Raw genomic sequence first — 25,783 nt, 5'->3', positions numbered from 1 at the left:
TGGTAGTGAGAGGACCTGGATTCTAATCCCAGATCTGCCGTTTGCCTGCTGTGTGACCCTGGACAAGTCACTTCACTTCTCTGTGCCTCCGTTACCACCTCTGCAGAATGGAGATTAAGACTATGAGCCCCATGTGGGACATGGACTGTGTCCAAATTGATTGGCTTTTTTTTAATCAACACCAGCACTTAGTACACTGCCTGGGACACAGTGTCTAACATATACAGTACATAAAGTTTAAAAAACGTGGCTTTCATCTGGGGAGGCGGAGAGGGATGAAAGTTGGGCAGAGGAAAGCGAAGGCAAGGTTCGTTGGCGGTCTCTGAAAGGTTGGCCATATTCACCCTACACCCGCACTTCAGCCATGAAATGTGGCCAACGTAATCTTTGCCTCCTCTTTGCCCTCTACTTACTCATTCTTTATTTTTGGTGAAGTCAAATGGTTTCCACCACTGAGCAAACTGGAGGGATTTCTTCCTCTGGTCATCAAAATTCTCTCGGATTCCTTTCCTCCAAAGTCTCGGTTCCAGGTCCAGCATTCCGCCGATTATTTCCTTTTCGAGAACAACAGTGGCTTTTGTCATTGAAAGTAGAAATAAACCTTTATTCCTGCTTGTGTCCTGTTAAATGCTGCTCTAAAATTTTCAATAAGTGCTGAAAAATTAGGGCCACATCACTGAATGAAGCTAAAACAATGGAAAAAAACTTCATGTACAGATAATCGTTCATTATCTGGGGGAAGATTAGCAAATGAGGAGAATATTGAGGTCCCTAGCTTTTTCTCCAGTTCCTTCATACTGTCGGGTCTCTTGCCATTTCTCTGCTCATCAGCATCTTGACACAGGGTGGGAGAGTTTGCGACACTCAAAAATCAGTGCCTAGTGCTACCTGTGAGCAGCTCTGGATAACGAAAAAATAAGTTGAAAAGACTGGCTAAAATGCGGTTCGTGTGACTCAATTACCCATGCTTTCCTATATTTCACTCCCAGTGATAATGAGAGTTGGCTATACGTTTTCACTGAAAAAAGGTTCACTCCAGCCACCTCCTGATGTTCTAAAATAATGGGATATTGGGTCCTCCTAAATGAGGTTTGAAAACCAAGGTAAATAGATTTTCGGTCCCATTAGCTCTCTCTCTAAAACAGCTCCGGAGAGTGGATTTGTCCAAGGATTGCTGGGTTCATCTGTAAGGCACAAATAAATTGCATTCTGCCTTTAATGATGCTCAGATGCTTCTAAAATATAAAGATTTCTATGACGGAATACAGAGATACTGTATCATTAGAAACAAATGGAAAAATTGAGGGAAACTGATGTGCCACCCTGCTATTCATTACAAACACGTAAATCATTCCTCAAATTTTCGATTCTACACAAATTTCCAATATTTTTCTGAGTATTTTACATTAGAAACACATCTTTGGATGCATTAATTTTATTAGGCTTAATGTAATAACAATGTGACCGAAGACAACTGACTAAATAACACCCCAGTATTCAAAGAATTCATTCACCTTAAAGAAGTGAGCATTTTGATTCATAAAGTAAAATCCGGTTCAGTATAAAAAGCATTCACAGCACAAAATGAAGGGCTTAATACGCAGCTCTTTGTAACATATCACGATTTGTTTTGGAAGTGGAACCTTGCTTCATAACAGTGGACTAAAAAGAAATTACATAATTATTGGTGAGGGGCGGGCGACAACTTAGGAAATGGTGTTTTCCCAAATTTTAAAGTTCTCTTCCTGTTTTAGTTCTCCAGTGAGTAAGATGAGTACGCAAACACTTACCTGCCTCTCCTTAGAGACACAAGATGGGTTTTGCTTCCTTCAAAATAAGTGCGACTAAAAAACAAGATCTTGTGCTACTATTACATCAATGTGTAAAAATGCATGTATATACCTTTCCAAAATAATGGGGGAACTTGTGCTGGTCTTCGATAACATGGGCAAAGCCTCCCTGAAGGCCGAAATCCACAGAGAAGTAGGGCAAACCTTTGGGAACCTACACAGAAAAAACACGTATTAACTCCATGGGATAATCCGAGGGCTGGCCACCATTCAGCCATTTTTTAAATTTACTTATTTTTTAATTTCCACAGCCTCCTATCTCTTCCCATACAATTCTCTCGGTCTGGAAGTTTCTTCTATTGTTCAATCTATACGATGATGGTGATGGTATCTGTTCAGCGCTTACTATGTGTCAAGCACCATAGTAGGCCTGGAGTCGATACAAGCTAATCGGGTTGGACACCGTCCCTGTCCCACATGGGGCTCACAGCCTTCATCCCCATTGTACAGGGGAGGTAACTGAGGCCCAGAGAAATGAAGTGACTTGCCCAAGGTCACAGAGCAGACAAGTGGTGGAGCCAGAACTAGAACCCAGATCCTTCTAACTCCCACGTCCGTGCTCTATTCACTAGGCCAGGCTGCTTCTTTACAGCTCCAATGTAAGGTAGACAAGAAGTTATGAGCTTGGACAAGGCCACTCACTTCAGTGCTTGGTATCATCATCATCAATCGTATTTATTGAGCGCTTACTATGTGCAGAGCACTGTACTAAGGGCTTGGGAAGTACAAATTGGCAACATATAGAGACAGTCCCTACCCAACAGTGGGCTCACAGTCTAAAAGGGGGAGACAGAGAACATATATATTAAGAGCTCAAGAAATACCTCAATTATTAGTACTGTGATCAAGTGAAGAACTTCTGAGAACACATTTTATCTAAATAACATGCGCTGGACTCAAACAGCATGGCCTAGTGGAAACAGCCCAGACCTGGGAATCAGAGAAGCTTGGTTCTCATCCCAGCTCTGCCACTTGGCTGTTGGGTGACCTCGGGGCAAGTCACTTCACTTCTCTGTGACTCAGTTACCTCTGTTCTCCCTCCTACTCTGTCATCCCCATGTGGACAGCAGCTGAGGCCAACCTGCATCTACCCCAGTGCTTAGCACATAGTAAACCCTCAACAATTACCACAACGTTTATATTTCCAGTGTCCAGCTACTCCTGGGAAAAGCTTTAATTTTTTCAGAACACTAGTTCTTCCATCAGAGCAGCACCCAGCAACGACTCACCAAATAGGTCTCTGATAGTCTGGATTAGGTACTTCATCTGTAAAATGGGGATGAAGACTGTGAGCCCCATGTGGGACAACCTGATCACCTTGTAAATTCCCCAGTGCTTAGAACAGTGCTCTGCACATAATAAGCGCTTAATAAATGCCATTAAAAAAAATAATTATAGTATTTGTTGAGCGCTTACTTCATGCCAGGCATGGTACTAAGCACTGGTGCGGGACACAAACACATTGGGTCGGACACGGTCTCAATCCCCATTTTACAGATGAGGTAACGGGGCCACAGAGAAGGTAAGTGACTTGTCCAAGGTCACACAGTTGACAAGTGGCAAAGCGGGGATTAAAACCCATGACCTTCTGATTCCCAGCGTCGTGCCCTCTCCACTAGGCTATGCAGCTTCTCTTACTGTAGGGATCGGGACTATCGGTGTGCTTACAGTTAAATACTTACAGACTTCCGAATATCCCTGGATGCGAGATCAATCAATTTCTTATTCATGGACCATTCTTCATCAGATTCCAAGATGGCTTTCTATGAAAAGATGAAAACGACTATACATATAATGGACATGTAAAAATGACCAGAACGAATTACTAAATTGTGCAGGGTGAATTTTATGCATTTCTTGCCTTCCAATGGAACTTAATTTTAGATGCTTCTGACATTTGCAAACTTTTGTTTAAAATTAGTTTAAAGCTAGTGCCTCTAACGTGTTTATCCGTTTTAACTGTCGCAACTTAAAATGACAAAAATACAAACTTTAGTATGAGCAATAAATGTAATACTGAATACAGATGGTCAGATCACACCTATCGCACTCGGAGAAATACGTTTGTTCTCTTGGTTATTTGGTATTTGTTAGGTGCTTATTACATGCCAGGCACTGTTCTGAGCAATGGCGTTAATACACAGGAATCAGGTTTGACACAGACCCTGTCCCACACGGGGCTCACAGTCTTAATCCCCATTTTACAGATGTGGTAGCTGAGGGACAGAGATACTCAGTCACTTGCCCAAGATCACCCAGCAGACAAGTGATGGAACCGGAATTAGAACCTAGGACCTTTTGACTTCCAAGCCCATGCTCTATCCACTAGGCCACAATGTTTCTCTGGCTATTCCTTTGTGAATAAGTTAAAACAAAATTAACTAATGAAAGCTTTGGAGTCCTTGGACCTGATTTCTTCACAAGAACAGAGTATTGAGTGTACGATGGTGAAAATGGAAGGGCAAGATTAATAGTTCTGCAGTTCCAGACTTACAAGACCTACCCGAGCAGCAAACCAAGGGTGTGTGTGTGGTTTTTGGGGGGTAGGGGGGGCGGCGAGAAAGGATTATCCCCTAACATTTATCGATATTATTGTCAGGGATCCCAATGAAGCTATTTCCATTCTCATGGACTGAGAACCTCTGTTAAAGGAGGAAAATCTTGACACTGCAATCAATATCAATTCCAATACCACAAAACTTAAATTGGAATTTTAATTGGTTATTTAGAAGGACAACGAAGTTTGGTATCATGCTGTAGAGCAAGCTAATGTTCTTCTGGTCCACCCAATGGTGTGTTACATTTCTTGGAAGAGGGACAACACACAACCACTAACAGTGACCAAATATTATAGTGCATTCACTAAATGTAGGCGGGTCTATTTTTTTTCTGAGGACGGCCAGTCACCAACTATAAGTCGGTCAATCAATCGTACTTATTGAGAGCTCACTGTGTGCAGAGCACTGTATTACATGCTTGGAAGATACAATATTGCAATATAACAGAGACATCCCCGGCCCACAACGAGCTTAGAGCCTATAGTCTATAAAGAAAATGGATTAAAGCAGACACTACTACTCTCAAAACGATCCATCATTAGTTGCCCATATAATAATGATGGTATTTGTTAAGCGCTCACTATGCACAAGGCACTGTACTAAGTGCTGGATGTATTTGGCTAGTATGGTACATCTATGAGAAACGAGAAGCTGGAAGCGTCGTAAATTCAAAAAAATCATTAGGCTAGAAGGCTCTTGAAAATGTGTCTAGCCCAGTTGCGAGCCTTTAGTAGCACCATAGTTACACCTCCAAAGACAGATGTTTTTTTATATTTTTCAAGGCCTCTAGTCAGAGATTCCACAGTCTCCTTCATTAACAGTCTGCGATTCTAATTATGTTTTGCAAAATCTGGGTTAATGTGCCATCTCACTGGCAAGTGGTTTGAGTCACTTGATTCCTTCAATTCAGGCCCAGCGTCGTATCTAGAGATTGAAAAATGCCTCCCCTTGTCTCGAGAAGCACTAGCACCAGTTGGTACAATAAATGATTCTGCATTAAATAAATAATCAGGGCATTTGTAATCTGCACTGCCTGAATCGTGTTGTCTTTGGCTCCGGTGAAGGTGAATGATCAGCTTCTGAAAATTATGACAAGGATTTTTTTCCCTTGAACGTACTCGATGGTAAAATCCCAGTTCTAGTTGAAAAAAAGAAAAATCAATTTGACAGTGATAATTATACTGAAGCAGCATGGCCTAGTGGTAAGAGCAGGGGCTTGGGAGTCAAAGGACATGGGTTCTAGTCATGTCTCTGCCACTTGTCTGCAGTGTGACCCTGGGCAAGTCACTTCACTTCTCTGTGCTTCAGTTACCTCATCTGGAAATGGAGGATTATGACTGTGAGCCCCACATGGACAACCTGATTACCTTGTATCTACCCCAGTGCTTAGAACAGTGCTTGGCACATTAGTAAGTGCTTAACAAATATCATAATTATTATTATTATTATACAGAGAAATAGAGGAACAGTAACTTCTTACTGTGGTGGTAATCTATCATTTCATTTTTGTACACCCCATACCTTTTTTAAACTGTGAAATGACAGTGATGAGGTGAAATACAGCTATCCATCCTGTGCTATTGACAATGCCATAGCTAGTCAGTAATATTTGAGTGTTAACTGTGTGCGGAGCACTGTACTAATAATAATAATAACGATGGTATTAAGCATTTACTATGTGCAAAGCACTGTTCTAAGTGCTGGGGAGGCTATAAGGTGATCATGTTGTCCCACGTGGGGCTCACAATCTCCATCCCTATTTTTGCAGATGAGGTAACTGAGGCCCAGAGAAGTTAGGTGACTGGCCCAAAGTCACACAACTGACAGCTGGCGGAGCCGGGATTTGAACCCATGACCTCTGACTCCAAAGCCCGGGCTCTTTCCACTTATCGGGCGCTTACTTACTACTTGCTTGAGAGAGTACAATAGAACAATAAACAGATGCATTCCCTGACCACAATGAGCTTACGGTCTAGAGGGATCTGCCATAGAGAACATCCACATGGCAAGCATTTAGGAAGGAGTGCATTATGATAAAGCCTTTCTTTACTTTACCTTAAAATAGATTGGGGCCATGTCACCCACTTGCTTCGGGAGAGGAATACATTCGTAAACCATATGATACCGTTTCTTCATGCTTGTGTGGGTTTCGAGAAAGACGCAGTCTAATCCTCTATGTTCAAACATCTTTACCAAGGCTTTTCTGAACATCTGAGGAGAATTAACAGCTATCAGAACATCACTTTTACACTAGCTTTTTTCCTCTCCTCATCCCCATTCCCCCACCCTACCTCCCTCCCCACAGCACCTGTATATATGTTTGTACAGATTTAGCACTCTATTTTACTTGTACATATTTACTATTCTATTTATTTTGTTAATGATGTGCATTTAGCTTTATTTCTATTAGTTTTGTCTGTCTCCCCCTTCTAGATTGTAAGCCCGTTTTTGGGTAGGGACCATCTCTATATGTCGCCAACGTGTACTTCCCAAGTGCTTAGTACAGTGCTCTGCACACAGTAAGCGCTCAATAAATATGATTGATTGAATGAATATAGCTTTAATTCTATTTGTTCTGACGATTTTGACACCTGTCTACATGTTTTGTTGTCTGTCTCCCCCTTCTAGACTGTGAGCCCATTGTTGGGTAGGGACCTTCTCTATATGTTGACGACGTGTACTTCCCAAGCGCTTAGTACAGTGCTCTGCACACTGTAAGCGCTCAATAAATACGATTGAATGAACGATCCACACTTACAAGGCACAGACGTCACTTTGCAGTAACAGTATTAAAAACATGTGCCGGCTGATAAATGCATTGTAGACTAACATCTGTCCAGCGCTTAGAACAGTGCTTTGCACATAGTAAGCGCTTAACAAATACCCTTATTATTATTATTATTATTATTATTATTATCTAGTTTACTTGCTTAATGCATAATGACTAATTTACCAGAAGGAAGACAGGGTACACAGAGAAGGACAGGGGAAGGCAAAGAAGACATTATTCTCATGACCGCAGGTGACAAAGCAGCTGAGAAAATTTTTCAAGGGATAATCTCGTCCAAACACGAGATCATTTCCATCCCTGCCTTTCTGGACACTCTGCTTTGCCATCGGGTTAAGCATCTTCAGCTGACTGTAACTCCATTCCTGTTATTCCACCCTTAGGCTTTCCTACTGTTGCTTTCCTCTTCCCCCTGGATTTAGAATTATTTTTCCACGTAGAAGATGGGGACAGGATTCGACCGATGGTAACACAACTGAGATATCGATGCCCTTGCAAGCCAATTCATTGGCAACTTCTAAAAATATGATCAATTTGAATTAATTTCAAAAACTACGTTTGGAGAAAAGCCTCAAGCTTTCGCACCATGTCAAAAATAGGATCACCAATCTCACTGACTTGAAGTAAGGGCAAGAAAGCTAGGGTGAAAATTTTCAAGACAGTTTTTCCTCCTTTCAGCGCACGACTCTCGGCAGGGTTGTTTTCTGTGTAGCTAACATTATTTTCATTATCAGCTTCTTATTTTGACACAGGTCTCTAGAGCTGGGGACTTGGTCTCTCTTCATTCAGCTTTGCCCTTCTCCGTGTGACAGTACAATAACCCAAGTGAGACTGCTCTTTTGGCTTGCTCTTGGGTCTAATGTAGTACTTAATGCCTTGTAAATCATTCTTAGGGCTACTATATTATTTTCTCGTCACATTAGTGCCTTTTTTCCCCAGTGGGATACAGAGCAGATACAGATACTGGGATACAGTGGGATACAGGGGGTGGTGGGGAGGGACAGAGAGAGAGAAAGGAAGGAAGGAGGGAGGGAAGGAGGAAAAAAGGGAAGGAAGGAAGGAAGGAAGGAAGGAAGGAAGGAAGGAAGGAAGGAAGGAAGGAAGGAAGGAAGGAAGGAAGGAAGGAAGAAAGAAAGAAAGAAAGAAAGAAAGGAAGAAAGAAAGAAAGAAAGAAAGAAAGATAGAAGGAAAGAAAGAAAGATAGAAGGAAAGAAAGAGAGAAAGAAAAGAGAAAGAAAGAAAGAAAAGAGAGAAACAAAAAACAAGAAAGAAAGAGAAATGAAAAAAGAGAGAAAGAGAAATGGAGCAAAGGCAGGTGAATATCATCCCTGGAGAGAGACCACAGGATTTCAAATTCCTAATAATTGCTCTAATGAGGAGAAAACTCTTCCTCCCTTGTGTCATTACTATTTTCAGCAGTGCTAAACTGTGATTAGTTGACTAATTGGCTATCCAAATTTAGTCGATGCATTTGCACTTGCAATTACTTATAATTTATTTAGGTGTACTATTACACTCTGTAATAGTTTCTTTTCCATTTCCTACAAACCAAATTACTAAAACAGAAATTTGATTTTTAAAATGTGTTCATCCTATGTATGGAAAACAACTTTATTCCAGACGCATTGCATTTTCTCAGCGCTTAAGCGCTATTTCTAGCAAATAGGTAACTGCCTTAAAATTATCTACTGAAAAATGTTCTCCATCTCTCTAGATTCCCTTCTAAAAAGTGGGCTTTTTAACACCATACCCTCTTGAATACTCCACATGGACAGCTTAAGAAAAAAAAACCAACAACTGTACACCAAAAGTCTAATCCTCCATTTAAATAGGCCTTCTCAAAGAATAGGGATCAATTAAAGGTATTTATTGAGTGCTTGTGTGCATACCACTCTACTGAGAACTTGATAAAGTAAACAAGATTCCTAACCTCAAGGAGTCAGTCAATGATACTTATCCATTCAGTAGTATTTATTGAGTGTTTACTGTGTGCAGAGCACTGTACTAAGCACTTGGAAGGTACAATTCAGAAATAAGGACAGTCCTTGCCCTCAATGGGCTTACTACTGAACACATTGTTCATTCAATCGTATTTATTGAGCGTTTACTGTGTGCAGAGCACTGTACTAAGCGCTTGGAAAGTACAATTCAGCAATAACAAGAGATGATCCCTGCCCACACTGGGCTTACAGTATTGTGTGCAGAGCACTGTACTACGCAGTTGGGAGAGTACAATATAACAGATGCCCTCCCTGCCCACAAAGAGCAAAAAAATTACAGGTAATAGAGGCAAACAGCTCTAAGGATAATACATGCAGGGGTTGGGGTGAATATCAGGCTACTTAAATGGTTTGGTCCCAAGTATATAAAGTGATGCAGTATGGAGGGGAAATGGGGGGCAATTAGAGCAGGCTTCCTCTAGAGAAGGGATTTCTGGTAAGGCTTTGAAAATGAGGAGAGTTGGGGGTCTGGCGGCTTTGAAGGGGAAGGGAATTCCACGGAGGAAGGAAGATATGAAGCAACGGGTCGATGATGAGAGAAGACGAGAACGAGACCCAAGGAACAGGCTGATATTAAAGGAGCAGGGCTGTACAGTACAGTATTGTACAGGGCTGTACTGTATTAGGTGAAGAGCCAGAATAGGTGAGAGGGGAATTCTGGAGGTTTTAAGCAGATGGTGAGAAGATTCTGCTTAACGACCGGAGGGTTTGGAGAAGTGGGGAGATTGGTGTAGAACAATTTTTTTTTCCCAGAAAAAATGATCTGAGTAGCAGAGTGAACAATGGACTGTAAAGGGGAGAGATTGGAGTTGGGGAAGTTGTATTTTCTTCACTGTGGATGACCTTTTTTAACCAAACAAACAAAAAACCACCCCTCTAACTCAGATGGTAAAATCCAAGCACTAGGCCACAGGAATCTGGCTTCATTAAATTAAGACCGTGCTTTCCTCCTCTTTGGGCACTTTTAAATATCTCTATTTGAATGTTTTAACATTAGTCCACAGGCTTTTTCGAAGCCTGCAGTTTTTCACATTTTCTAGCCTTCTCTCCCTGTTCACTTGTCACACATTTAGCTAAAAGACATTTCCTCTCTCTTTTAGGGACATTGTAATAGGGTCTTAAAATAATTCCACAGGAGTTTCACATATGCAGTGCCCTTTCAAGTCTTTTAGAAGCCCAAAAGACAACAACACAGCATTGACCTGCAAGTGTTAAACAGTGTTACAAAAGAAAAAGGAAACCAGAGGCTCGAATTAGTAACAAGATTATCAGGTACAGTGCTAAGCAGAGCCAATTCTCTTCAGGCAGACTAAGGAAACCAGAGTACAAATACTCCTCTTTCCTTTCATGGTCCACAATTGGTTCTTACCTACTATTTTTCTCTTCTAGCACTGAGCCTTCTATACTGTCAATGGACCAGCTTTTTTCTGATTTCACAAAGTTACAAGATTCTGACTCTGAAGTGATTTTATCTCAGAACCATTTCACAAAGATGGTTAGAGAAGCAGTGTGGCTTAGTGGAAAGAGCCCGGGATTAGGAGTCAGAGGTTGTGGGTTCTAATCCCGGCTCCGTCGCTTGCCAGCTGTGTGACTGTACTAAGCGCTGGGGTGAGGGGGATACAAGCAAATCGGGTTGGACAGAGTCCCTATCCCGCACTGGGCTCACAGTCTTAATCCCCATTTTCCAGATGAGGTAACTGAGGCCCAGAGAAACGAAGTGACTTGTCCAAGGTCATGCAGCAGAGAAGTGGTGGACCTGGGATTAGAACCCAGGTCCTTCTGATTCCCAGGCCTTTGCACTAACCGTTAGGCCACGCTGCTTCCCATGATCATCATCATCATCAATCGTATTTATTGAGCGCTTACTATGTGCAGAGCACTGTACTAAGCGCTTGGGAAGTACAAATTGGCAACATATAGAGACAGTCCCTACCCAACAGTGGGCTCACAGTCTAAAAGGGGGAGACAGAGAACAAAACCAAACATACTAACAAAATAAAATAAATAGAATAGATATGTATATACACACACATATATATACACACATATACATACATACATACACACATATATACATGCACATATATATACACACACATATACATGCACATATATATACACACACATATACATGCACATATATATACACACACATATACATACACATATATACACACATATATGCATACACATATATATACACACATATATACATACACATATGGCTTCAACTACATGGAGGGGGGTCTAAACAACAGAAGTGTTTGAGGGGAGAGTGCACAGTTTTGTGGAGAGAGATCTTAATACTAATAATAATTATGGTACTTGTTAAACGCTATGTGTCAGGCACTGTACTAAGCACTGAGGCGGGTACAAGCAAACTGGGTTGGCCACAGTCCCTGCCCCACATGGGGCTCACAGTCTCAATCCCCATTTTACAGATGAGGTGGCTGAAGGACAGAGACATGAAGTGACTTGCCCACGGTCACACAGCAGACAAGTGGCAGAGCCGGGTTTAAAACCCACGACCTTCTGGCTCTCAGGCCCGTGCTCTAACCACTATGCCATGCTGCCTCTCTACTTGTGAGAGGTAGCACGTTAGCAGGCTGCCGCCGGCAAATGGCCTTTCGGAGCTGGAGAAAAATAGGACAGTGAACCGTGACGTTGTGGGCCCGGCGGGTGTCTGAGCAAGTGGGTGGGTGAGTTGAGGAGGAGTAGACAGCTTAAAGAGTTGAAGGAGGAGAGGAAGGAGGAAATAGGAGGTAGCCAGGGGTAAGAGGGTCACCGCGGACATCACGATTACCATTCAGAACAGCCTTTCCTCTTCCCACTGCAATACGGTCACTGCCGCATTTCATTTTTGTTTCCAACCTCACTAAGTGCTAAGCAACTCGGCAGACGACCCATCAGTAATATATACCCCAGGCAGCCCGTGTAGAGCTGTGCCCTTTTTCAGCACGCTACAGATACTTGATGATACGACTTAAATCGTACAAAGCCAGAGGCAGAGTGGAAATCAGAGGCAGAGTGGGATCCTCCGCTTCTCCACTGATTGGCTACCTACTATTTGGAGGACACCAAAATTATTTAAGGGTTAAACTTGAGTATAAATCTTGATGGGGTCAAAATTATAACGTACAGCCATCTAAATCTAACCTTGCCATACGACAATAACCAAGTGCCAAATTTTGCACAAACAACGTTTAATAAAATAATTTAAAATGGCCTAATGTCAATCATTGACAAGTAATTCCCTTAATGTTCAGTTGTCACCATTATAATTAAGAAAAAAGTCAACAAACAGCATACCTAACCTCTCTCCCAAAATCTATTCCCAGCTCCAATTCTAGTCGTGTACTAAATGAGATTTTTCGACGACTAAGGTGGTTTATTCAGATTTTTGGAATCCGAGATAATTGGAATTTAGAAGCGATTGGACTTTGGGTATTTCATTTTCAATTATTTATTTCCCTAATTATATATGCCTAATGTATAATCAATCAATCAATCAATCGTATTTATTGAGCGCTTACTATGTGCAGAGCACTGTACTAAGCGCTTGGGAAGTACAAATTGGCAAAACATAGAGAAAGTCCCTACCCAACAGTGGGCTCACAGTCTAAAAATAAAATAAAGGCAATATGTCTAATCTCTCAGTTACACAAACTGTCAGAATCAGTACTGAAGTGCACATTATTAAAACTCTCAAGTTTATCTACATGCTTATCTGTTTTCCTGTGCATGTGAAAAAGGTATAAGCTATTTTCGTCACAAAAAGCCAAGGGGAAACATAATGACGCGAATCATTTTTCAAAATTGCAAAATACTCTGTAGAAGTGATACTTAGCACTTCAGAGCTGACCTGGATCTCTTCCCAGATATCCTCGTCCAATAACGTAGCCGCTGTGTGGTGTTGTAAAGGGGCGATTAGGCAGTGCCCTTCAGTTAGAGACCGATGGTTAGGCAAACACAAGTACACCTAAAAAGGAAAAAAACAACAAAAAAAAACAAATCTAAGTTGAAAATATCAACTACTACTGCATTTCTCCCTCTCAGAGTCTCACCTGGAGAGTTTCCATTATTCTACCAGGCTCCAGTCACCAGGCTACGGTGACTAGTTTGCCTAGTTTGGGCAGTGGCCAGCGAGTGGAAGGCAAACTGCTATAAGTCAAAACTCCCCCATGTTGGGCAGCAACAGCATGTGAGAGAGTCAATCAATCAATTGTATTTACTGAGCGCTTACTGTCGAGGGCAGAGACTTGAGTTTACTGTGTGGAAGGCAGCAATGGTCAACCACTTCCGTATTTTTCCCAAGAAAACTCTACGGATACACTACCAGAACGACTGCAGATGGAGAGCGGGGCGTTCTGGGGGAGATGTGTCCGTGGTGTCGCTATGGGTCGGAAACGACTCAACGGCATAAGACAAGACTACATTTCACGTTTTCATATTAAAGAAAAGTACTTTCCGTCATTAACATTGAATCCCAAACTGAAAATTCCTTGATACGCTTTTGAAAGCGTTAAAAAGACTATCACAAGAGGGGGAAAAGGTAAGGTCAAATACCTCGGCAGGGGGTCCTGCTGGTTAGAGCCATAAAGGGACTCCTCCTCTAGAATGTAAACTTCTTGAAGGCAGGGAATGTGGCTGCCAACTCTGTTGTAGCATACTGTCCCAAGAGCCTCGTAAAGGCAGGCTCTCAATAGATACCACTGACTGATAGATTACCTCTCCTCTTGCTTGACAGACCTCATCTCAGCCAGGGGACAAGGAAGGGTCATACTGGACCAAATGAAGTCTACTTTGGTTCGTAGCCGGCTATCTGGTCAACAGTTTTCGGGCAATGAGTATTCATGCATTCAACTGTATTTACTGAGCGCAGAGCACTGTACAAAGCGCTTGGGAGAGTACAAATACATTCCCCGCCCACAACGAGAGATAATACGGTTACCTACAAGGTTCTGGGGTGTTATTATGGAACTATAGTCCATTTTCCTCAACACAGGGGGTTGCGTTGTTGTAAAGGCCCACAGTGAGGTAAATGTGCACTGAAGTAAACATCTCAGGTCCGACACCCCTCTCCGGTCCACTGCATCCAGATGGATGTGCATTTTGGGGAGCGAGTTCCCTAATTCTGCCACTATAGTCTATCCAAACACATCGGGAAAACATGGGTTCTAGAAGAACTGATTGAATACAGAACTTTCTGCCCAAGTCTGGAAATCACAAAGGGATTTGACCTTCCAAGGCTGGGTGATCGATAGCAAAGGAGAAGATAAATTAGAGCCATACCAGGGAAGGGCGTGCCACTTTTAACTAGACGGAGACTGCTTTCGGCTTACAAAACCTTCTACAGAGGATCTTGACTGTGTAATCCAAAAGACCTCTAATAGGAACAAAACGTCAGTTCTCACTCAGAGGATACGATTCTGTATCATATGCCACAGGATCATACTACAGAACGTGCTGCTTTTCATCAAGATTACGATTTCCTGCTAACCTGAGTTGGACTATGGCTTGAAGTTGCCCGGTAATCTTGCGGTCTTCCAAAAGGCAGCTTCGGCTACATTTAAATACGGAGTTGGACTAGAGATTTGCTCCTGGCCAGGTGGACGTGGAAATGCTGGGGGGAACAGCAGATGAAAAACGTGGGCCTCATCTTGACAAGAATCTGAACAATCACTACCAAGTTTGCTCACTTAGACCACTGAGGAACTGCAGTGATTTCAGCTGGTTTGGACTGGGAAAGAAAAATAAGCCCAGTTGGGAGCTCTTTGTGGGTAGGGAATGTGTCTGTTTATTGTTGTATTGTACTCTCCCAAGCGCTTAGTACAGTGCTCTGTACAAAGTCAGCGCTCAATAAATACTGTTGAATGAATGAATATAATGAAATGTGAAGTCATAAAGGGTGTTAAGCTCTGGTCTGCTCTGTCTTTCTCATTCCAGCTCCGAAGGATTGGAGTTTTCTTACCTTAGTCCCTATGGCAACAATAAGGTGCTTCGGTAGTTCTGGACTATCGAAGCAATACGGGCACTTCTCCATTTGTGCAGCAAGTTGCTGGTGCTCAAAGATGGCTTTTTTTCTCTGTCTCTCCTCTTCTTCTCCAGGACGTTCCTTCTTCGCTGCTTTTGAAACAAACATGTCATCCAGGGTATAGTATTCCCTGTCGGTTTTTTCCATCAGCTGAAGAGAGATAGAGAAGAAGGTTTGAAGGGTTTATTATTAAAAGCTGAGTACCAGAGTAAAAAGATAGGCCTATATCTGAATATCAAACAAAACAAAGATCATTACGACTGGAAGTTTTAACACATCTGTAGTGAATGGAGAGACAACTGAAATAGTTGACAATTTTTCTCTCCTGAGATCGATAATCAATAATAAGGGAACTAGTAGCCAAGAAATACACCGAAGATTAATGTTAGGAAGATGTGCTATGAAGAGCCTGGAAAAAGTCATGAAATGTGCTGATGTAACAATTGCCACAAAAATACAAATTGTCAAATCTATGGTGTTTCCAGTGACATGGCACGGATCTGAAAGCTGGACAGTGAAAAACAGGATAGAAAGAATATCCATTCTTTTGAAATGTGGGGCTGGAGAAGGCTTTTGCGAATACCACAGACTGCCCGAAAAATACACAAATGGATTTTACAGCAAATTAAACCCAAGTGGTCTTTGGAAGGTCAAACGACTCAACTTAGATTAGCATGTTTTGGACACATAATCAGGAGGACTAATTCTCTGGAGAAGACACTAATGCTGGGAAAAGGCCAGGGAAAACGTGGAAGAGGCAGACCAGCAGCTAGATGAACAGAGACCATAACAACGATAACAGAAGACCCGTTAGAAAGGTGGCAGATTATGGCAGAGGACAGGACATTCTGGAGAAAGTAAATCCATGGAGCCGCCATGAATCAGAACTGACTTGAAGGCATAATTACTAACTCAATACATCCAAACGCGAATTCAACTTCTCAAATCCTCTTCTCCACCTAAATGTTCCCATCCCGGTCGACATTACCACCCATCATTCTGTCTCTCAAACCCTCAACCCAAGCATTATTGTGAACTCCCTCTTTCTCAACCACCATATTGTCACCAAATCCTGTTAGTTGTTCCACCATCATTTTATTTCTAGAATCCACGCTTCTTGTCATCCAAAGAGTCAGGCTCTCTCTCTCCCCGCTGCCCCTTCACTTTACCAGCTCATGTGAGAGTCACTGCATTTCCCATTCTCCCATCTAGAGAAGCTAGTGAATTTATTTAGGAACCTCCCTGTTGGCTGAGTGAAATAAAAATGGACACCTTTTAAATCAATTCAAATTGGGAAAGCTAATTTGTTTTCAGGCTGTAATAGCTGAAGAAAGAAAGACTATTAGCACTTTCAAACATTAGCACTTTCTCCGTTAGCTTTCAGACCCTCGGTTGAAAGTGATATATTAATGGACGGCATTACTTAGAACACTACCATTATATAAGCTGGATAAAATTTTTATCACAATGTCTCAGCTACTTACTATATCTACTGATGCAATATAATGCACCTGGATTTAAGTGCCTCACATGAATTAGAACTGACAAAAGCAGTAAAAATAGACTAATCTCTGCAGGTGTATTTCAAGTGCTCTGGGAATATTTTTCTTTTTTTAATTGAAGCTTGGCCCCGAGTACGTAGTATTTCTTTTTAAGTGCTATTGAAACTTCAGACGCTTTCACAGTCGCTGAAAAAGGATGGGAATACACAAAGAGACCATTTCAGCATGCTTCAAAGATATTTTGAGGGGGGGGGAAAGGCTGTTTAACTTCTAATAGAACACCTGCTTCTACCTATTAGAGAAGCAGTGTGGCTCAGTGGATAGAGCACGGGCTTGGTAGTCAAAAGGACCTGGGTTCTAATTCTGCCTCCACCACTTGTCTGTTGTGTCACCTTGGGCAAGTCCCTTCATTTCGCTGGGCCTCAGTTACTTCCGCTGTAAAATGGGGATTAGGAGTGTGAGCCCCATGTTGGGCAGGGACTGTGTCCAACCTGCATCCAACAATGCTTGGCACATAGCAAGGGCTTAATAAGTGCTGTAATTATTATTATTATATTATTAGCAGAGGGGGGAACCAGCTATAAAGTCTCCTGCCCTGTTCTGACTCAGACGCCCCAGAATGGTAAATACTTCCTCAGCCACCTAGCCTTCCCAGTGTCTGGGGCTGTAGCGACACTGTCATTTTAGTGCCTTTGTACCCCAAAACTCCATTTGAAAATTGTGCGGCGTACCTATTATCCTTATCAAGAGTACGTATTTGATCGCATTTATTGAGCGCTTACTGTGCGCAAAGCACTATACTAAGCTGTTGGGAGAGTACACTATAACAGACAGACACATACCCTGCCCACGACGAGGTTACAGTCTTATGGTACTTGAGAAAACTGTAGAAAAAGGATACAGTGCGATCATTTCCTTTGAAGGGGTTGTAATCTAATTACGCTCATTCCTTTTTCTCTCTTCGCAACACTTCAAGCGCTTAGGACAGTGCTCGGCACACAGTAAGCGCTCCATAAATACGACTGAATGATGCCCAACCTCAAACGTGGCTTCTAGCAGCCTTGCTCTTGCAAGGAATTATACTTTAGCGCCTTGGTTGTCTGAAGGAAATCCAGATGGTAAGGATGGATTCACTAATGTAGGGGTGGCTGAAAAGACGCAGCACGATCCTTCTGTACGGGATGCATTGTACTTTAGTGGTTGGTGCTTTTGGTCTGCTGTAGCTGGGTGGCTTCCACTACAGCCCCTTATTTTTAACCATTTTTTTTCTTTTTCTAAAATAATCATCCCATTCCTTATTGCTGCGTGACAAGCGAGACTGACTGCATATAATGACCTTGACTTGGGAAATCTCCTGGACACTGAATAGGGAGAAAGCATAAAGGCTGTCTCAAGAAGCAGACGAGGACAGGTCCAGGCTGCGCTGTCACTGTTGGATAGGATAACTGAGCTAACTGCTGTGTTTACCGTCAGTTTCGATGCCACGCTGAGGATAAGGCAGCAATGTGGCAGGAGCACGTGCCAAATCCCATGACTGGTTTGGCGGGCAAGGTGCTCCGCGCCGGGATCCGATGGTACGTCAGGGAGAGCGATCTGGAGTTTTATTCAATTGTTGGCTGGAACTGAGCCTTGATCTTCTTCCAGCTAACTGCTAGAAAAGCTTTTCGTGATCATCTGCATACGTGCCATTTTGTATAGCGGTCTCCGGGCTTGATCATCAGCATGTACTAGTTCCTGAAAGGCTGTTTTGAGGGCTGTCTAGGATGCCAGCAAGCCTGATGAGGTGGAAGAATTTCCTAGAAGACTGGAAGGGGTTGTGACACCAGCTTTGAGCTCCCTTCCTTCTCCCCTAAACGATTAGTACCCTCCTATGCACACAAATGTACATACCTATTAGCAGACACTTTCTCCCCCATTCAACTGCCTATGAACTTCATTCAAATGCCAACCTACTTCACTGTACCTCAATTTTGACCTATCACTCACATCTTGCCCCCCTTTTCATATCCGACAATTATCTTCCCCTGCCCTTCAAAGCCTCACTGAAGCTCCATTTCCTCCAAGAGGCCCTTCCTGTCTAAGCTCTCATTTCCTCTTTTCCCACTCCCTTCTGCAATGCGCTTTCTTTACTCATCACCCCACACCCACACCCAAAGCACTTAAATAAATAGACATGCAGCTTATTTATTTATAATAAAAATAATAATGGCATTTGTTAAGCACTTACTATGTGCCAGGCACTGTACTAAGCACTGGGGTGGATACAAAGTAAATCAGGTTGAACACAGTCCCTGTCCCACATGGGGCTCACATCTCAATCTCCATTTTACAGATGAGGTACCTGAGGCCCAGAGAAGTGAAGTGGCTTACCCAAGGTCACATAGCAGACAAGTGGCAGGGCTGGGATTAGAACCCATGACCTCCTGACTCCCAGCCCTAGCTCTATCCACTGCGCCATGCTACTCCTTTCATATTAATGTCTGTCTCTCTCTCTAGACTGTAAACTCACTGTGGACACAGAGTAGGTCTGTTATATTGCTGTGTATTCTCCCAAGGGCTTACTACAGTGTTCTGCACACAGTAAGTGCTCAATAAGTACGATTGGTACAAACATTTATCAAGAGCTCTTTCACTACACTCACCATACACAGACACAAATACACAACACCCCCCTTCCTCCCCCCCATATATATATACAATATATATACATATATATTTGTGTATGTGTGTGTACACACACACACACACATACATAAACCTATAGCCAAACATGAACATCTGTAGGGACAGACACACACATACACACTCACAGTGACCTCAAGACACATGCTGACTTCTGTCTCCCCCATTCCCATCCAAATTTCCCTCTGCTGCCCAGATCCTTTTAGACTGTGAGCCCACTGTTGGGTAGGGACTGTCTCTATGTGTAGCCAATTTGTACTTCCCAAGCGCTTAGTACAGTGCTCTGCACATAGTAAGCGCTCAATAAATACGATTGATGATGATGATCATGATCATTTCTCTTTTAAAAAAAAAAAATGTTGAGTCCATTTTTCCCCACTTCTCAAAAATCTCCAATGGTTGCCCACTTACCTGCACCTCATACTGAAACTTTTTTAACATCAATTTGAAGGCACTTACTCATCTCTCAGCCATGAGAAGCAGCATGGTGTAGTGGATAGAGCCATGGGACCGGGGGGTCAGAAGGTTATGGGTTCTAATCCCGGCCCCACCACTTTTCTGCTGGGTGACCTTGGGCAAGTCATTGCACTTCTCTGGGCCTCAGTTACCTCAACCGTAAAATGGGGATTGAGACCAAGCACCTACTTGGGACAGGGACTGTGTCCAACCCCATTTGCTTGTATCCACCCCAGCACGCAGTACAGTGCCGGGCACATAGTAAGTGCTTAACAAATACCATAATTATTATTATTACTATCTCTCCCGGTCTTACCTTGATTGATAAAAACACAGAGATAGACATATGCAAACAAAGACCTGTTCCCAGTCATTAGAGGCAAAGTCTGTGTCTTGTCACTTATTGTTCCATATATGTTCCTGTCCTCCCAAAAAAGCAATGGCATTTACTGAGAGCCTCCCATAATAATAATAATAATGGCATTTGTCAAGTGCTATGTTCCAGGCACTGTACTAAACGCTGGATGCAGAGCACTGTACTAAGCACTTGGGAGAGTACAATACTACAGATTTAGTAGACACTCCAAGATCCTTGCCCTCCAAGGGTCCAGAGTGGGAGACAAAAGTTAAACTAAATTACAGATGGGGGAAAAAAGAGAGTATGAGTCTGTGTATATTAAGTGCTGTGGGGCTGGGGAGGGGTGAATAAAAGTATCAAAGGGCTCAAGAGAGGTGTGGGGCTGGGGTGGGGAGAGAACCAAAGTGCTTATGAAGCAGCTTGGCGTAGTGGATAGAGCACGGGCCCAGGAGTCGGAAGGTCGTGAGTTCTAATCCCAGCTCCGCCACTTGTCTGCTCTGTGGCCTTGGGCAATTTATTTCACTTTTCTGGGCCTCAGTTACCTCATCTGGAAAATGGGGATTAAGACTGTGAGCCCCACGTGGGACGAGGACTGTGTCCAACCAGACTGGCATGTACCCACCCCAGCGCTTTGTACAGTGCCTAAAACAGAGTAAGCGCTCAATAAATAAGATTGAATGAAATACCAGAATTATGATTATTACTATTATTCCCTCCTACTTTGACCGGGAGCCCCGAGCAGGACAGGGACCGTCTCCAACCTAATTAGCAGCGCTGAGAACAGTGTCTGACAAATACCATAAAAGGGCAGGGGGAAAGACCCAAGTTCCTTACGTCTGTTCCCAAAGTCAGATCATTTGGCTGTATAGTGGTGCACCCTTATATACGGTATATTCACCCCAGCATATACAATTGGCTTACAAAAGCGGTGAATGGAATGTGACTGGTTCTATTCTACAGTATGGCCTGCCCACAGACAAACCAAATTAGCTAGATCCCTTTCAGAACTTGCAGCGATCTGAAGGCCAAATACTACAGAAAAGTTAGGACACTAGAATTCCCTTCCTCTTCTCTCCTTTCCTCGCTAGAACTTCTCCTCCCTGATTCCCAGAGGCTTTCTGCCCCAACGCCATGCTCCAGGATGCTTTTGGAACTAAGACAACTGCAGCTGCTCTGAGTGCAACTTTCACCTCCCGGCTCCCTTCCCACCTGTAATTCTACCTAATAATAATTATTATTATTATGGTACATGTTAAGCACTTACTATGCGCCAAGCACTAAGGGGTAGATATGAGGTAATCAGGTTGGACACAGTCCCTGTCCCGCATGGGGCTCACGCTCTTAATCCCCACTTTACAGATGAAGTAAATGAGGCCCAGAGAAGTGAAGTGACTTGCCTAAGGTCACACAGCGGACAAATGGTGGGGCTGGGATTAAAACCCAGGTCCTTCTGACTCTGAGGTCTGTACTGCTTCTCCCTAACCCTGCCAACGTCACAGGAGCGAGGACAGGGACGGACCAGGGTAGGGTGGGAGCAGTACAACCCCCCCACTATCTTGCATGCCCCCCAAATCCAGTCCATCCCTGTCTCCATCCCCAAGGCTTTGGCTGGGGTCAGAGAGAGGGTGCCAAGTCTCCCAAGTTTTAGAATCATATTAATACAGGGATTGCATGCACTTCTTACTTGGAGGCAAAAATCGAATGAGTAGGGATGTGGATTACTTCATGGGATCGTTATCCTTCCTCTATAAATGCATCGAATCGATAAATAGGTCTGACCGAGAGATCACCTATTTCTCTATATACTACCTGCCCCGGCCCAAATTGGAGTTATCCTGGAATCAGACAGGTGCGATTACAGCTTACGTTGTCAAGATGTATGAGAAAGAAGATGCATACGTATTACGTCAGCTGTTAGACTTCATACTGTCATGGTAACACTGACGTCTTTTATATTTAAAGGCTGTGTACCCAGAATATAGATTTTAAGAGGGGCAGAAAGGAAGACTCACCATTCCTTCTACAACCCTGGTGAATAACAAACACACATCCCCAAATTCCAAAAACAGAACAGAAATTCCAAAAACAGAACATCTCCTTACTCGCTTAACAGTGCTTTACCCAAAATGCAGAGTAAAAACATGCATTACGGAAAAACTGATTGCAAACCAAAGCTCCCAAAGAAAAAGGGAGCTTATTTAGTTAATATGTCATACAAAAAAAACCAAACTTAACAGGATGTTATAATTACTGGTTTTGATGAACAAAAGACAGAAAACTCCATGTCAAGGTTTCCACAGCAACTGTATTTTGGCAGGGTTGACTCTAGGTAGTATTTGATTCTGATTGATTTGATTTGATTCATGAACCATCGCTTTGTTTTGTCTATTCATTGAGGTTTCTCTGACCACAGACTTTCTGGATTACGTCGGGAAGATTCCTCTAAAGCAGGAACCTAACCCTAATTTGTACAATAAATACTCTACCTCATGGTTGGATTCTAAGCTATCACGGGTCATGCCATTCTGTAGGGTGGATATATTAGGATTTCAAAGGTATTCCCAACCCAAGCCCATTTTAACATACATAGCAAAGCAAAACCATCTTCCCCTTGCCCCCTTATGCCATAATTCTGGAGAAATTTTTCAGGCTTGTATCTGCACGGAGTCAGGGGAGTAGCGATTTGAATAAAAATAAGCATTAGCAACTTGGCAGAGACAGGCATCAAAGTTAAAAACATGCACAATGCCAAAAACTACCTACATTCAACTCTGCCAACTTATAGTTGCTGTGGAAACCTTGACTCAACATGACCTTTTATTCACCATAACCAATAATTAACCACAGCATTGCATGTATTATTTTTTTTTTTTCATTTGAGATAGATTAAGCTCAGGATTTTTTTTCTTTTGCGATTCATTTTCAAAAAACAACAAGGAGGGTGGGAAGGAGACATTAACTTGGGCAATCACACATCAGGGTAGCCATGCAGGTAGATATTCAAAGTTTACAATTGGCTAAAAGGAAAAATACGATACCGGGCTCTCATGGTCAAATTTAGAGCCTTCTCCAGGGATGAAACCTCTTCAAATAAGACAAATTCACTCCCTGAGCCATAAAACCCATGGCCAAAGAGGTTTCATTTTGTTCCCAGCAAACACCCCACCTGTGAAGCGCTTAGTACAGTGCTCTGCCCACAGTAAGTGCTCAATAAATACAATTGACTGAAGGCAAGAAAGAACCCTTTTTGCAAGGAAGCTTTTGAAGTTTGGTCTTCATGATTTCTAGTATTTTCTGGAAATGAGACTCTATTTAAGGGAGCAATTCAAGCCTAGTAGAAAACTTCCCTTCACAACAAAAACTGCAGAGATTTCTAGACACGGCATTCCAAAAACTAGCATTTAACTGAACCTTGGTATTTGTTAAGCGCTTATTATGTGCCAAGCACTGTACTAAGCGCTGGAATAGATACAAGCAAATTGGGTTGGAAACGGTCCCTGACCCACACGGAGCTCACAGTCCTAATCCCCATTTTAACAGATGAAGTAACTGAGGCACACTGAGTTCCTAGAAAGTCCTAAGCCCTCTCTGTGCTACTCATGCTAACCCACCACCATATAAAAACCCTAAAGAAACAAACCTAAGTTATTTCTTCAGTCTATTAGCCCCGTGAATGGAAAAAAAAATAGCAACTGCTGCCGAAAGAAAGGACATTTAAAAAAAGGGAAAAAGGATGAAATGTCTAATAGTGTTACAGTCAATACTTGGGTAAACTGAATCATTTTAATAGCAAGAATTGATTACGTATTTTATAAAACGGGTCTAAAAGAAGGGTCAAAGGTTGAGGGGCTCAGAGAACACCGTGTTTGAAGCACGTGGTTAACGGGCAGAAGAGGCAGCCATGGCTCTGGGGAGGAAAAGGGCTGGGGAGAGATGTAACTACTGACAGCCAAGCCCTGGTTGCCTCTTCCCAGCCTTTCCATGGATAATTCTCTTCAAGGAGTGGCAGGGCTCCGCAGAGAGGAAGCACTCAATAAATCCCACTGATCTGGCAGGTGAAACTACCCATCGGTAACCTAATGGGTTAGCGGAGCTATCCGAGAGCTCAGAACAGTGCTTGACACATTGCAAGCGCTTATCGAGTGCCATGATGTTGCCAACAAAAGAAAAGGAGTCACCATTAGAAATATTTCAGTTGCCAAAATATGCAAGGAAACTAATACGTGTGCCAGCTAAGCTCTCAGTCTGGTAACAACAATCCTTGAGCCTCTCTCCATGGTGTAGTGGATAGACCACGGACCGGCGAGTCAGAAGGTCACGGGTACTAATCCTGACTCAGCCACTTGTCTGCTGAGTGACCTTGGACAAGTCACTTCACCTCTCTGGGCCTCAGTTCCCTCATCTGTAAAAATGGGGATTAAGACTGTGCACGCCATGTGGGACAGGGACTGTATCCAACCCAATTTGCCTGTATCTATTCCAGCACTTAGTACAGCTCTGGCACACAGTAAGCGCTTAACAAATATTGCAATTATTACTGTGAATTTTATTTTTACCCGATTATACAAATCCTCGAATTAAAAACTCAATCGTACACGCCAGCGACATTTTTACTTTGGCAGAACTGAGCAAACTGCAGTGTGAGTTTTATCAAACGGCGGCAGAAACCCAATGATGGTCTATGTTCCCCGGCAACTGGCACAACACAGTTATTATTAAGAGAGAAAAAGTCTAACAAATCCATAATCTACTTTGGATGAGCTAGATGGCACACTGATGCAATAAACCATGATGGTTAGTGATTCAAATTAGAGTTAGGCTAGAGAGAGATCCAATTTGGCCAAGAATTTATTTTCATTGATGCGGAGACTTGAACAGAGTGGGATAGCCTTAGGAAGCGCGGATTGCATAAGAAGTCCATTTCTCCCAGATGATGCAAAACAGGTCGCAGAGATAAAAATGGGGTGGGCCCAAGAGACTAAAGGGAAGACCTTGTGTGACCACTTGAAAATGCTACAGTTACCTTAATACACCTGAATTGAAAACACTTGAAAAAATGCATTAGCTGACAGGGTGACATTTCAATCGGTCAATCAGTGATATTTATCGAGTGCTTACTACGTGAGGTGCACTGTAGTTGTACTTGGGAGAGTACAACAGAAGTAGCAGGTTCTGGTGACAGACTATGTGGGTGGAATGAGAGAAGGATCCAGGTCTATGCCAAGTTCATGGTGTTGTCTTAGTGATGGCAAAGACAATTTGCCAAATTTGCAAACACAAATTGATGCCAATTTGTACTTCCCAAGCGCTTAGTACAGTGTTCTGCACATAGTAAGCGCTCAATAAACACGATTGATGATGCTGAAGGGGAGGCCAAGGTTTGGGTGGAAAGATAAGGAGTTCGGTTTTGGATGTGCTTAATTTGAGGAGTCGGCAGGACAGCCAAGTAGAGTTGTCTTGAAGGCAGGAGGAAATGCGAGATTGCAGGGAAGGCGAGAGTTCAGGGCTGGAGATGTAGATTTGGGGGTCAAGTGAAAATAAAGCATCCTTCCCTC

General features: G+C 42.7%; 1 protein-coding gene across 2 annotated transcripts in view; it reads right to left on the bottom strand.

Annotated features, from left to right (window-relative positions):
• Positions 1-413: 413 nt before the first annotated feature.
• Positions 414-25,783, bottom strand: part of CWF19L2 (CWF19 like cell cycle control factor 2) — a 62,343-nt gene continuing 36,973 nt past the window's right edge. For both annotated transcript variants that reach the window (XM_038762091.1, XM_038762092.1), the window contains exons 13-18: positions 15,168-15,380; positions 13,059-13,175; positions 6,464-6,619; positions 3,533-3,613; positions 1,903-2,004; positions 414-554 (exon numbers count right to left, since the gene is read on the bottom strand). In XM_038762091.1, coding sequence (XP_038618019.1) covers positions 414-554; positions 1,903-2,004; positions 3,533-3,613; positions 6,464-6,619; positions 13,059-13,175; positions 15,168-15,380 — 810 coding nt within the window. The remainder of the gene's footprint in view (positions 555-1,902; positions 2,005-3,532; positions 3,614-6,463; positions 6,620-13,058; positions 13,176-15,167; positions 15,381-25,783) is intronic.

The sequence above is a fragment of the Tachyglossus aculeatus genome, chromosome 20 (genome assembly GCF_015852505.1).
Source record: "Tachyglossus aculeatus isolate mTacAcu1 chromosome 20, mTacAcu1.pri, whole genome shotgun sequence".
In the NCBI taxonomy this organism is placed as follows: domain Eukaryota; kingdom Metazoa; phylum Chordata; class Mammalia; order Monotremata; family Tachyglossidae; genus Tachyglossus; species Tachyglossus aculeatus.
Note: the sequence above shows the minus strand (reverse complement) of the source record. Positions and strands in the feature narration are given on the sequence as shown.